This window comes from Pteropus vampyrus, unplaced genomic scaffold, assembly GCF_000151845.1.
Source record: "Pteropus vampyrus isolate Shadow unplaced genomic scaffold, Pvam_2.0 Scaffold319, whole genome shotgun sequence".
Lineage (NCBI taxonomy): Eukaryota > Metazoa > Chordata > Mammalia > Chiroptera > Pteropodidae > Pteropus > Pteropus vampyrus.
Window position 1 is genome coordinate 809418 of NW_011889100.1, and position 13516 is coordinate 822933.

Here is a 13516-nt window from a genome sequence, read left to right on the forward strand (position 1 = left end):
TGTGGTGGTACGTTGTGGGAATATACCACAGTTGACTTCGTTTACTATTAATGCTATTTTGATTGGAATCACATATCTTTAGATTCCCCAAGGGAGAATTACTCTATTTATAATATAGAATCTTCCTATATACATTGATGTCCCATGATTAGCGTTAAGTCATTGATGTCCCATGATTAGCGTTTTAAAGTTTTTGTCATTTAAATTTACATATTTAAGATTATCCCTAGGTATTTGAGTGCCTTAATTGCTATAGCTATTTTTACCTTTAAAAGGGTAAGAGTAGTTGAGATCCAATGAAGAATGCCTGTCTGCTTCTATGAAAAGCACAGACCTACTTTATGGGCCCATCCATCGTCTTTTAGCTCCAGTGGGAGAGGAAATAAGGGCAAGTCCAAAAAAGAGGCATTAAAAATTAAAAATGAAACCACAGGAGGAACTTCTTAATCAGAGCAGTGAAAAGCCAGGTGTAATCACTTTTCCTGGAAAATCTTTTGAAGGAGGGTTGACTTCTAATTGGTTGGGAGAGAGGCTGGGGAGTAGAAGAGATAGTTTTAGGTGAGATGATTTCAAGCTGGGGTTGGCAGAAGGTGGGCAGAGTCAAATTCTCTTTGAATCTGAAACGGCTCAGGTATGTTTCTCCACACTAGGGATCCTGAGCAGCCTCTCTGTATCCTGAGAGGTTGTTGAGATTGGAACCCAGAAAAGGACCTAGGAAGTCTCAAGCCTCTGTTTTTAACCACGAGAGGGTCTGTCGCTGGCAACCAGGCATTTCAGTTCCGTCCAACTGATTCCTGGAATTTCTGCCGCTTTCTGCTGGTCCTTGGGGCAGAGGCAGCAAGGACAATGGGGAGGAGACTGAGACGAAAGAATAAAAACAAACCCACCCTCAGCCTCCTGAATCAGGTGTATTGGAGTTACCGAAGGAAGGTGAGGATTAACAACTGACCCCAGGCCCCGAAAAGAGTTGTTCAGAGCGGGTGGGGTGGATCACCCGTGGATTTTACCTTTCTCAAGGGCTAGGTCCTACATCTGAGAGGCCCTGGGGGAGTGACTAGAGCTGGTGGCATTAGGTTCTGAGCCAGACAGCCCTGGGTCCAAGTGCAGCTCCCTCACTGACTAGCTCTGTGTACTTGAGCAAGTTACTTCATTTATATGACCTTTAGTTCCATCAGCTAAGATGCCCTCCCTATCTTACAGAACTGATGTGAAGATGAAAAAGAAAAAGATAAAGCCACTGACATAAGGCCCTCAATAAATGTTATTTTTCTCCTCTCTCCACCTCTATCCCACCCTGAGGGGAGCGCCACAGATGGCAGCGAAGATGGGGACCATGACATTCCTGCACGTGCACTCACATGCACACCTGTTGCATCCACACACTTATTAACACACACACGCCAGCCTGTACAGTCACACTTGAGCTAAGGGCAGCCTTCCCGGACGGGCCAGGTGCAGAATGGCTGGCTGATGATTGCACGAACTGTGGAGGTGCTCCTCAGAGTAACCTTGCTGTATTAACGGGCTTCACCTCTCGAAGGTATTCTGGAAAGGCTGTGTAAAGAGAATAGGGTAGTAGCGGGGGTAGCGCCACGGGCATGTCTCCGAGAGCGAGTGTGCTGCCTCGGGGGTGCTCTGCCCACCTCTGCCAAGGAGGCCCCAGTCTATGCCCGGAGTTGTAGCACCCAGAGCCATGCGGTCGCTATAGTAGCCACTGGCCACATGTGGCCATCGAGCAAGTGAAAGGTGGCCAGTACGACCTGGAAGTGGAATTTGAAATTTATTTAATTTTAATTAAGTGTGAAAAACCGATTCTTGATTTAGTTATCGGAAAAGCTTTAATGTTCGGAACAGCTTGGGTATGTAAATCGACTTTGCTTTTTTTTTTTAAACTGAATATTATGAAACCTTAAATACAGATTAGATATTTGTGGTGAAAATTTAGTGATCGAATGGGAATGTGCTGGAAGTGTAAAATATACACTGGATAGCAAAGACCTAATACAAAAAATAATGTAAAATATTTCATTACTAAGTTTTATATTGATAACATGTCGAGATGATAGTTTGAGTACATTGGATTAAATAAAATGTAGTATCAAATGTAATTGTACATTTCTCTTTTTTTAATGTGATACTAGAAAATTTGAACTTCCATATGGGACTCGCATTCTGTTTCTATTGGGCACTGCCGCCCTGGAGACTGGGACTCAGGCGGCAGCGTCTTGGCTCTAGACGACACACCATCGTCATCTGTGTCATCTGTTCCCCTCTGCCTCAGGGGGCCTCCCCGAGATTTCTCTAAGAGCAGTGCTGGCTTCCGGCCTTCCCTGCACTGCGGACGGGACAGCTAGAGTGAGAACAGCTAGCACCTGACCCAAAGGCCCAGCCTAATAGGCTGCTGGTGGAGAATTTGGGGCGGAGGGAGAAGGCTCTGCCCGGGGGCGGGAACCTCGTTGGGACGCGAAAGGAGGGAGGGAACTGTGCGTGCAGGTGGGAGGGGGGTCGGAGGCCCAGGGATACCCGTTTCTCAGGACTGTCGGATTCTCCAGCCTCACTCCCAAACCGCGGGTTCTCACGCTCACCCCTGGCCCCACCCCCATCTTCCCACCTCTGCTGGCCGAGGAGCCGGCCCAGCCTGGCGGTGAAGTCCGGCTGCGACCTCGTGGCGCCGGCTCCTCTCACCTGTTAGGGACAGTAATGCGTGGTCTCCTCAGAGCAGGGACGAAAGCAGCAGGACTCAGCGAGGAAGCTCGCGATGCTTGCGTGATGTTGGGTGAGGAGTGGGCGAGGACGCTGCGCCGATGCTGCCGCGGGGTGGGGGGGGGCTTCCCAGAGCCACGTGACTCGCCCCTCCTCCGCCCCTCCGCGAAGCTCTTTCCCCTCCCTTCACCCCTCCCCTTCCGATGGAGGGTGCTCGGCCGCTGTCCCTCGAGCTCCCAGCAGCTCCTCTCTCTCCCGCCCCGCTTTGAGGCAGCCTGCACCCCCCGACGCTGCGCCGGGCGTCCGAGGTGACCGCCCTCCAGAGTCGGCTTCCCGCGGGGGCTGCACTGGGCACGGAGGTTCCCCTCACGCTTCCCTTCAAGGGCACGGGGACACAGGGATGGTGGGGGAGAGCCCCCCAAGAAGGAGAAAGAAGGGGCAGAGCCGGGGGTCCCGGGCCGCAGTTTCTGCGGAGCGATCCTCTGAAGGCCTCCGAGGCTCGCGTCTCCGCCCCAGACGCGCAGAGCGTGCGGAGCGAGCGGACACGGTTGGCACTGAAGTGAGCCGGTCCCCTTTGCATAAACCCGTTTGTTAGATTCAGGCGAGGCCATTGGGATCAGAAGGGGGAGATGTGACAGAAATAAGGGGCAGAAAAGGTCTGAAGTAAAGAAAACTGCAGAAATCATGTTTAGTTTGGGCTGCCCCTGTCACGGCCGCTGGGCAGCAGGTTTAATGATGTGACGCAGAAGCAGGTGGCGAGGACTCACGGGGACGCAGCGCCAGTGTGGAGCTGCCCTCCCCAGCCCACTCACGTCCTCTTCCCCTCGGGCTGAGGTCCTTGACCCCAGTTCCTTGTGCCTGCAAAGGGGATGGAGCAGAAGAGAGAGAGACCCCCTGGGTGAGGAGCAGAGTCTCTGAGAAGCAAGTGGCCCTTCCCTCAGAAGTGACCTCATAGCGGTGGTTGGCACATGTGTGAAGAAAGCCTGGTGGTTAGATGAGCAGACAGAGCCCTGGTCCTATTTCCTGCTCTGTGTGTAGCAGGGGAGGCCTGGGCTGGCTACAGCGTCTAGTCCCAGCTCCCTGGGACCCTCAGGGAAGAGATGACAATGGCATTGAGACTGCAGAAGCACGAGGCCGACCTTCTATCAGGCCCCCTTAATGGGCTGGGTGCAGGCAGGTGTGGGAGGCTGAGGCCGCTTGGGACCTGGTTCCCGTCCAAGCAGCCTTATTTCCTTCCCGTCCCTTTGACGCCCGAAGCTGGCGTGGCCGGGTCCCTGGTGTGGAGGGAAGGGTCAGAAGAGCTTGGCGGTGACCCGGTTCCCCCCAGACTTCTTATCCCCTGAGGGCCGAGGAGCCACAAAGTCGAAGGTCATGTGATGCTTGACCCGGCCTTTGCTCTTGCTCCAGAGGGCAATGAGGCCGAAGCAGAGGGTCACGGAAGTGAGGAAGGGGAGGAAGCCCACGGCCAGCACCATTGCCACGCCTCTGCTGTCCAGGAAGAAAGGCCCCGGGCCCCCTGGCGTGGTGACGTTGGGGTCAGAGAGAGTGCCATTTGGTGGCTCAACTTGGATTACTTCCAGCCAGGTCCTCAGGGAGTCATTCCCAGCGACGTTGCTGACCACGCAGACATAGGGCCCTCTGTCCCGTAGCTGCACTGAGCGGATCTCCAGCGTCCCGTCCTCTAGGACCCTTACTCTCCCAGCCCTTCCCAGCCGAGCCCCCTGAGGCCTCATCCAAGAGACTGTGGGGGCTGGGTCCCCATCCCCAGAGCAGGAGAAGACAGCACGTCCCCCCTCCTCTGCGATGACCCATCTTGGCCCGGACTTTCGGATCAGGGCCGGCTGGCAAGTGAAGTGGCCCGGGGGGAGGATGTCCGAGAAGTCCCTGAGGCTCTTCCCTTGGACATGCTGGGGGCCGGCGCACGCAGGGGCAGACGAGCCGAAGTCCAGGCGGCCGCGGAGCCGGAGCAGCCAGAGGAGGCGGCAGTCACAGGTCAGGGGGTTGCCGGACAGCCTCAGGGTGACCAGTTTGTCCGGAGAAGGGAAGGCCGTTTCCTCCAACGTCTGCAGGGCGTTATCCGCCACGTCCAGGAGGTGGAAGGCGGTCAAGCCGTGGAAGGCGTGGGCAGCGATGGACGTGAGGCACGCCCCCGACAGGCGGAGCTCCTGGAGCCGCACCAGGGGGCTGAGCCTCCGGGCCGGGATGGCCGAGATGGGGTTCTGAGAGAGGTCCAGGACCCTCAGGAAGCTCAGGTGGTGCAGCGCCTGGAAGGGCACCGCGCTCAGGTTGCAGCAGGTGATGGCCAGGCTGCTGAGGTTGAGCCCGGCCAGGCTCCCTGGCTCCAGGGCCTCCAGGGCAGGCCAGCGGTGGATCTCCAGCTCCTGGAGCTGCCCCAGCCCCCGGAGCGCCCCCGCCGGCAGCCTCCCAATGTCCAGGTCTCGAAGCCGAAGGGCCCCCAGTTCTGGGAGCCGGGCCAGGGCCCGGCCAGGCACTGTGCTGAGGTTGCAGCGCTCCAGGGTGAGGGACCTCAGCTTGGCCAGCCCTGCAAAGGCCCCCGGAGCCACAAACACCAGGTGGTTGTCCCCAACCTCCAGCTGCTGGAGGCTGCCCAGCTCCCCAAAAGCTCCGTCGAGGAAGAGGACGATCTGGTTGAGGCGGAGGTCCAGCAGCGTGAGGGCGGACAGGCCGGAGAACACCCCGGGCCCCAGAATTCGCAGCCGGTTGCCCTGCAGCCTCAGGGTGAGCAGGCTTTGCAGGCCAAGGAAGGCCCCGGGCTCCAGGGCCGACAGCTGGTTGTCGCTGAGGTCCAGTTCCTGGAGCAAGCCCAGACGGGAGAGCATCCCCCGCTGAAGCCCCCATAGGCGGTTCCCACTCAGGTCCAGGAGCTCCGTGTCCGGCGGGAGTCCCCCAGGCACAGCCTCCAGCCGCCGGTGGGCGCAGAGCACGGCCCGGGGCTGGGAGGTGCAGTCACACGCGGGCGGGCAGCTGCCCCCGCTCCCTCCCAGCAGGAGCAGCAGGATAAGGAGGGGTCGCCACGGGTGCCAGGCTTGCTTTGGAGTTGTGGCCGTGGCCATTCCCTCTTCAGTCCTGGAACAGATGGTGACATGGTCCTTGTTGGGAAGTCGGCTCAGCCAGCAAGTGGGGCGCAGACCCAGGAGGAACCCCAGTGCCTCTTCCCTGGGGCCCCCTGGGGCTCCTCTTTGCAGACCCTCTCCTGTCCTCCCGCCTGGCCCCGGCTAACAGGCCAAGTGCTACTAGCTCAGGGACCCGGCCGGCCATGGGGAAGTTTTATGGGACTGGGACCGGAAGCGGCAGGAAGTAACTCTGGGCTGGTCTCCCTGTAACCGGTTTTTCTCTATCTGTGAGATCCAAGGATACTCGGGTCCCTTCTCCCTGAAATCTGCTCTCCCCAAGCTCTGTTCTGTCCGTCTCTCCCATATTATCTACCCATAGCTTTGTCGAAGGCTAGCAGGGTGGAGGCCTCACCTCGAGCCGGTCTCCCAAGGCTGGGAACTGTGCGGGCCTTAGCTCTGCCCCCGGCCTCCGCTTACTGCCTCTCTGGCCAGCTCTGGCCTGGCACAGGGCCCGAGGCCCTGGACCAGCAAGATTCAATCTCCCCAGAGCGCTCGTGGAAAACGGCCAAGCTGCACATTAGCCGTGGCTCAGGACACAGGGCCACTTGAATCTCCCACAGGAACCCCAAGGGCAAACCCTCCTCCCCGATGGATGACACTGGGGTGCGTGAGGGACCTGAGAGATGCCCAAGCTTGGGGTTCTGTTGCTTGGTCCTCAGACTTAACTGCTCTTATGTCCCTCCTCCGTGGTGTTTTGATTCAAGTCCAGCGTGTGAATCCGAGGGAACTGTCTCGTCCCCTTTGGCTTCAGCTGCCCGATCGTAAGCCGGGAGGCATAGACAGGTGCTGAGGAACAGCACCCGACCGGACGCGGTGGGTGGGAAGCGGTAGGGACCCCGTGGCTGGCACAGCAGATCTCTGGGCACAGGCTGTCGACTTAAAGTGGGTTTCTGCATGCCAGGGGCCTGGGCAGCCTCAGGAAGACAGTGACCACTGACCACTGGACACTGGCCTAAACGATGGAGGAGAAGGGTCCCGCAGGTGGTTTGGGCCCTTGACTCACCCTGTTCAAGACCAACCAGGGACCCCCAGGGAGGGCGGGGCGGCCCTGGGATTGGTGAGGAATGGCCACATGAAGGGAAGGTGCCTGCCTTTCTTTCTAGCTGCAGGTTCTGATCAGCTTTGGGGTGCAGGCTTCCGGCTTCCTGGGCCCTCATGTGCCCCGTTACCTGCCACGTGGAGCTGAGGAGAGGCAATTTGGGACATGGTGTGACTTCTTCCCCTTTCCTTCCCCCTCCACACCCTCCCCTAGCGGGGTCGTGGTGGCCGCTATCCCGTAGCTACTTCAGGGGACTGCAGTAGTTGGGAAGCTGAAGAAAGAGGCCACAACAGCCAAGGGACGTAGGTCGCTATTCTGAGGCTGAGGCATGAGAAAGGGTGGCACGGGGTGGGCAGAGGCTGCCGACCGTCCCCGCTCGTCCCCATCCCAACCTAACAGGTATCTGTGGCATGCTGCGAGTTCACCAGGCAGACAACTGTCCCGGCCACTCTCGTTGTCCCTGTGCATGCCTGGGAAGTCCACCCGACACGGACCCCGACAGTGACAACGGGCCCTTTCTCTCTGCCACTGCAGTTCCTGCTCATCCTGGCTCTGCATCCAGCAAAAGTGCAGCCAAGCGTGTAGCCCAGCTTCCCTGCTCCCCACTGCTGCGAGTTCCCTCTTAGTCCCCACAGCCTGCTGGGCCAGGGGCTGGGGGAGCAGGGGGCCGACCCCTTTTCTTTATAAGGTGGCTAATTGAATCACAGACTTCCCTTGCCAATCTCCATGGCTACAGGACTGGCTTCTGGCCACTCTGCAGGAAGAGATAGCTGTCAGAACCCCTTCTGTCTCTCCTTAAGTGGGTTAGGGTCTGGGGCATCGTCCCCTCAAGGAATAGAGTACTGTCTTCTTCCTGGCTCTCTGTGGCAGTCCAAAGACGCATTTGAACCTGGGTGTCTTCTTTGGAGCAGGCCCGATTGAGGCATGGGGACCCGCGTGGGGAGGGGGCTCTTGGAGGAAAGATTTCTGGAATAGCCATGCTGATTGCAGGGCGGGGGAGGGGGGTCCTTCCCAGAGGTAGGGGGAGCACTGGGGAGATGGAGGGAGGTCTTCTCGCAGTCCTTACCCCAGGGCCACTTGGGACATCTTACTTTTCCCATCAAAGTCCCGTGGGGCTGGGATCAATGACTGGCTGGGGGCGGGGTTTGTCACAGACCCTCTAGCCTCGACCAGCCGGCACACTGGGCTGGCTCCGACTCCAGGGGAGCATGACGGAGAAGGGGGCCGCTGCAGCCGGGGGACAGGGTATGGGGGCGCTTACCGGAGAAGTGGAGGGCGGCATCAAGTTGGCCGCTGCATCTGTCCGGGGTTGGGGGCCTGTCCCATTCGAGGTCACTTCGGCCTGCACCTCCCCAGTGCGCCTCACTCCCACTGCCCCCTGCCCGCCCGCCCGCCGCTGCCTCTGCTGCTGCTGCTGCCAAGACCAAGGTAGAGAAAAGAGCCAGAAAGCGTTTCTCCGTTTTTTTTTTCCTCTCTCTCTCTTTTTAAACCAGGCGAGAATGAGTCTGCAGCAACCCTGTTGGTGCAAAATAAATAAATAAAGCAGCCAGGGAGGCTGCAGCGGGCGGCACTCCAGCGTGCAGAGAGGGAGGGGCGCGGGCGGCTCTGTGGCCCCCAGGCTCCCGGTCGCTGCAGAAGCAGCTGGGCAGCTCGGAAGGGTCCTTCGGGCTCTGGACCCCCCGGGCCGAGCACCTGCCTTGGGGCTGTCATTTAGTCTGGCAGGTGCAGGGCAACCCTGTGCGACCTCTCTGTCTAAACATCTCCTGTGGGTACCATTTGTGGGCAAAGTTCTCAGCCCAGAGCATCCACCGGGGAGCCAAGTTTGAAGCTCCTTCGATGGGGGTCCCTGAGGCTCGGACCCCAAGCCTCAGCGGGGGGGATGCTTGGAGTGGGGGCTAGAGTCCCTGCAACACTGATGGTGGCCGGGCTGGAGACCAGGGTCCCCCCTAACCCTCCCCCGCACAGCGCTACTGCAGGGCGGCATGTAGGTAATCTACTTAAGGCTCCCCCGCTCCCCGACACACACACACACCTCTGGCCTTTAAGATCCTTTTATAAAGAATGGCACAAGTCGGGGTTTAGGTTTCCCCGGCTAACCCCTCCTATCACCTGCTGTTTCTCCCTCAGCGGAGGGGGAGCTCACAGCTCTTTATAAAGCCAGGATGAGCCCTGGGGAAGGTCAGGGCTGGAGAAAAACTGCCTGCTGGTGTCAGTGGTACCCAGCTGCTGGGTGGTGGAGGCGTCCTCTCCTTGTAATGAGAGCAGGGCCGGGGGCGGGGCCCAGACAGTCCTCCGAGAGTCTGTCCCTGGCCTCTGACCAGCGTCCAGCCATCTCCGCTTCTCTCGTGGTTTCTTGTGATAGGAGAAAGCTGAGCCGGGACAGAGCCTGGAGCACCCCAGGTCTAAGGTTGGTGGACGGGGCACAGGGAAATGCTCTTGGGCTCCCTCAGGGCTGGCGCTCTTCCTGAGGCCACTAAACTCCTCTGAGCCACAACCTCAAGGAAGACAGGTCGCGTCAGATCAGAGGCGTCTGTCTCCAGAGCTGCGTCATAGTTTGAGTGAGTGTGTGGTCCACCTGCATGTGGACTTGTGTCTCTGATCCGGCTGGTGCTAACCCCTAACGTCTGTTTGTAAAATACACATAGAGGTCTGAGTTCTAACTCTCTACGATGGTCTCACCCTTCATTGTACCTTATCCTATACCCAAATCCCATAAAAATATCATCCCCAGCCCCTCGCCCTCCATGGATGCAGTTTTTTTTTGTTCTGACCCCAGGAAAAGAGCAGGGTGTCCAACCATTTCCTTGCTGAGCTGGCAGGAAGAGGAAGGCAGGACATCTGAAGATGCAGGTTCACGTTACGTACAGCCCTTCTGGGCTCCGGCCACCGGTCTCTGAGCTTGGTGCTTCTTCCCCGGCCGAAGCCCACAGGGAAATGCGATGAGGTATTTCAAAGACTGGTTCTTAGCTTCTGAGCCCAGAGTTGAGTTCCATTCGTCCAGGGTGTCCTGGATCCCCCTGTTGTGCTGAGGATAGCTTGGTCCTCCTCGAGGTCCTTCTGTCACCCCATCCCCCAAGGCATCCCAGAACCTGGGGTGACAAGGCAAGGGAAAGGGGCCAGAACAAAGCTGAGGCCAGAGGTGCCGGTCCTCGTCCCCACACTCTGGCCCTTGGCCCACTGCCAGGCAGGCCGGTGGCAGGAAACTGGTCTCAGCATTTGCTCGGTCCCACAGGACGGGCAGGGACCACCCTCCGGGGGAGGGGGTTATGGGAAAGGCAAAGGCTGAGGGCGGGAGGGTGCGGGTGGGGGCGCGGCAGGCTCTGGGGAAGAAGCCCCTCTTCCAGGTCACTGGGACAGTCCCTCGGGCGACTCGATTTCAGTGCTGAAGAGCTCCTTGTAGAGCGGGGGGAAGGCGGCCTGGACCACGATGGGGTGCAGGTGCTGGAAGGTCTGCAGCTTCTCCACGTGCTGGCTGCACAGGCTCCGGAGCTTCCCCTTGGGCGGCAGCTGGAGGCGGGTCAGCGGGGAAGGAGGGGGGCCCTTCAGCGCTCTCCCCAGAGCCCCGAGCTCCTCCGTCCTCCCTGGGCCGGGGTCCCCTTCTCGGTTTCTCTCTGTGCCCTGGGCACTTGTGGACGGGCCAGACCCCGCCGGAGCGGGTGTGTGTCAGGGCGAACCCCAATCACCTTCCCACTACTCCCAGCTTGAACACTGTTTGTGACCCTCCGTCACACTTCATGCTCTGATGTGCAATTCTGTGACTCTCTGGGTTATGTTCTGTCCCCCGCCTTTTTGCCTTTGTCGATGTCCCCGTCACCTGGAATGCCTTTCCCATTCTTTGCTTAGCTAGTGACACCTTCTCCAACAATGTTTCTCTGACTACCCCCTGGATTAAGGGTCTTTCCTGTGGGCTTCCCGCTGTGTGGCCCTTACACTCCATTTTAACGAAATGACCCAGTTTGTCTGCCTTCCCACCCTAGGTTTAAGCTCCTTAGGTGGAGTCCCCCCCATCCCGTGGCAAATACTCAATAACTGTTTGTTTGAACTAAACAGTTTCCCAGCTGGTGCCCAACACCGCCGGCGGCCCAGAGGCCGTGAGGAGACAGAGCGGGAGACCTTCCTAGAGGAAGGCTGAGAAAGCCATCTATCTTCCGCGTTTTTTTTCCTAACTAAGTGAGCCTTAACTACACCTCTTACCGGCCACCCCACTTCTCCCCGGCTCAGTGTCTCAGGGAAGGGGCAGGCAGGGAAGAGCAGGCGGCGTCTTCTCTTTGAATCTGTCTTCTTTTCATTTCTATTGCTTTAGTTCGAGTTTGTCCAAACTATTGCAATAGCGTCCTTTCTTCCTTCCTTCCTTCCTTCCTCCACAAAAATTTGTTGAGAATTTACTCATTTCCTTAAAATGGGGTGTAAGGGCCACATAGCGGGAAGCCCACAGGAAAGACCCTTACTCAGCTAGGCACTGGGATGGGCTGTGGTGGTACACCAGTGAATAAAATAAAATCAAATCTCTGTCTTTATTAAATATATATTCTAAAGAGGGAGCCAGAAAATAAGCAAATATAGATCAGAGAATTTCTTTAAAGAACCATAAAGGATGGTTGGGGGCGGAGGGCTTTTCGTACGGGGCGGTCTGGGAAAATCTCTCCAGAATGAAAGGGTGGAGCGAGGCATTTGGCAAACTGGGGGAAGAAGCTTCCAGCAGCTGGAACGGCAGGTACAAAAGCCCAGACATGCAGCTGTGTGGGACGTGTTCCAGGAAGAGCGAGGAGGCCGGCGTGGCCGGCGTGGCCGGGGTGGGTGGCGGGGATGGGGGAGAGAGGGCAGGGGGCCCCTTGGCTGTGACTCAGACTCTAGCTTTGATTCTCAGCGTGAGGGGCAGCCACAGGCGGACTGAGGACAGTGCCGTGTGGCAGGACAGACGGGGGTGGGGCGGGGTGAGAACTGGTAGCTGGAGGGCGTGCGTGCGTGTGTGTGCGTGTGTGTGCGTGCGCGCGCGTGTGTGTGGACAGTGGGAGGCGATGCTTTCTGAAGGTGGGGATCTAAGCAGATTTGCTTCCCCACGGCCCTCCCTGGTTCTAGTCTCTCTCCTCCTGATGTCTCCCACCAGACCCGGAGCTCGTCAAGGCAGAGACCATTATTTAAGTCACTGCTGTATCCTCAGCACTCAGCACTGTGTCTGGCACATACCAAGGGCCCGTGGCTTGAGTGCTTACATAAGTGACTCCTTTACACCGGTTCCAAATTAAATTGCCTAAATAATAGCTCTGATGATATCATTCCTCTAGCCCTTGGGGCTTGCTATTGCCTAGAAATAAAGCCTTTACCCTTTAATATGTCATTGAAAGTCCTCTCTGATTTGCTCCCTGACCTAATTTTCCAGCTCGTCTTCTGCCACGTCCCTGCCGCCGTCGATCTCTCCTGATCTCGCACTTCGGTCAGAGTGCGCCTGAACTCTGTTCTCCACAGATGCACGATTTCGCCTCCTTATTTTTGCTCCGATGGCGCCCTAAGCCCGAATGAAATGCCTGCCCTGCCCCCACAAATGTCCGTGAAAATCTTACCTACTTCATGGCCTGGTTTAGACGCCGCCTTCTCTAAGAAGCGGCTACGATTCCCTCCTTTCCCCCCAGATTATGTTCAGTCCTGTTCCATGCTCTCCTCCGTGTTCTCCGGTATCTCATACCCCAGTGTCGGGAACAGGGATGCGTGACATGGAGCCCTGGGGCTAGATCCTGCACGCTTCACTTGCCAATGTCGTAAACTTGGATAAGTCACCAGGTCTCCTCATCGCTCCAGGAGGAGATGAATACCTGTCCTCCCGACGGAGGCTCCTGAGCACAGGGGAGCACGTCTGCGACATCCCCTAGTTAACGGCTTTACTATTATGCCACGTCTCGCATTCTGAGCTATTGGATATCTGCGACATCCCCTAGTTAACGGCTTTACTATTATGCCACGTCTCGCATTCTGCTCTGCTTAGAGCTATTGGCACGCGAGTCTCTTCCCACCAGACTGAAGACTCTTGGTGGGAACAAGGACACGTCCCTGTATCTTTCCACGCCACAGCGCCTTGTGCCAGGTGCTGGGGAACAATTGTCTGTCTTAAAGGGAATCGCTCCCCGAAGGCCCCTCCCAAGTCCAGGCTCTCTCTTTCCTCTTTCCACAAACAGAAGTGACTATTTCTGTGCTGTTGCGAGCTCTCCGACGCAATGCGGTACTTCCTCCCCTGTACCCACAGACCCCAGGCCTGGCGAGCCCAGACGTCACAGCTCTGGTGCCGGGCCCGGCCTCTTCCACCCCCGGGACGGCGCCTACCTTTGCCAGGATGCCTTGGCGATGCGTCTTGCAGAGATGATGGTGAAAAGCCAGCTCCAGGTTGTACTGCAGCTGTTCTACTTTCCTTTTCTCTTGGAGCCCCGGCCGGCCTGGAGGAGGAGGGGACAGGAAGGCAGTGAGAACAAGAGAAAGCGTGCACGTTGACTTCCACCAAAATCGTGGCCCCTTTTGGACGTCTGTGTTGGATGAGGTCTTCCGCCATGTGCGTGCGTGCGTGCGTGTGCGTGCGTGTGTGTGTGTACGTGTGTGTGTGTGTGTGTTGGTTTGACCATGGTAAGCTAGGGTGCCGTGGGCTTGGCTAGCC

The 13516-nt window shown here is 57.7% G+C and overlaps 2 protein-coding genes across 6 annotated transcripts in view; both read right to left on the reverse strand.

Annotated features, from left to right (window-relative positions):
• Window positions 1–3390: 3390 nt before the first annotated feature.
• Window positions 3391–9697, reverse strand: LINGO4 (leucine rich repeat and Ig domain containing 4). 5 transcript variants are annotated; one of them, XM_011377688.2, is made up of 2 exons: window positions 8138–9697; window positions 3391–5790 (listed from the first exon to the last, which is right to left on the reverse strand). In XM_011377688.2, the coding sequence occupies exon 2, from the start codon at window positions 5775–5777 to the stop codon at window positions 3996–3998; it is 1782 nt and encodes a 593-aa protein (XP_011375990.1). In that variant the 5' UTR covers window positions 5778–5790; window positions 8138–9697; the 3' UTR covers window positions 3391–3995. The 5 variants fall into 5 exon arrangements, with proteins under 5 accessions (XP_011375990.1, XP_023377609.1, XP_023377608.1 ...); XM_023521841.1 differs by having other exon boundaries at window positions 3391–6789; XM_023521840.1 differs by having other exon boundaries at window positions 3391–7019.
• A 392-nt stretch (window positions 9698–10089) lies between these two features.
• Window positions 10090–13516, reverse strand: part of RORC (RAR related orphan receptor C) — a 16396-nt gene continuing 12969 nt past the window's right edge. Inside the window, exons 6-7 of the mRNA XM_023521850.1 lie at window positions 13192–13404; window positions 10090–10383 (exon numbers count right to left, since the gene is read on the reverse strand). Coding sequence (XP_023377618.1) covers window positions 10222–10383; window positions 13192–13404 — 375 coding nt within the window. The 3' untranslated portion in view covers window positions 10090–10221. The remainder of the gene's footprint in view (window positions 10384–13191; window positions 13405–13516) is intronic.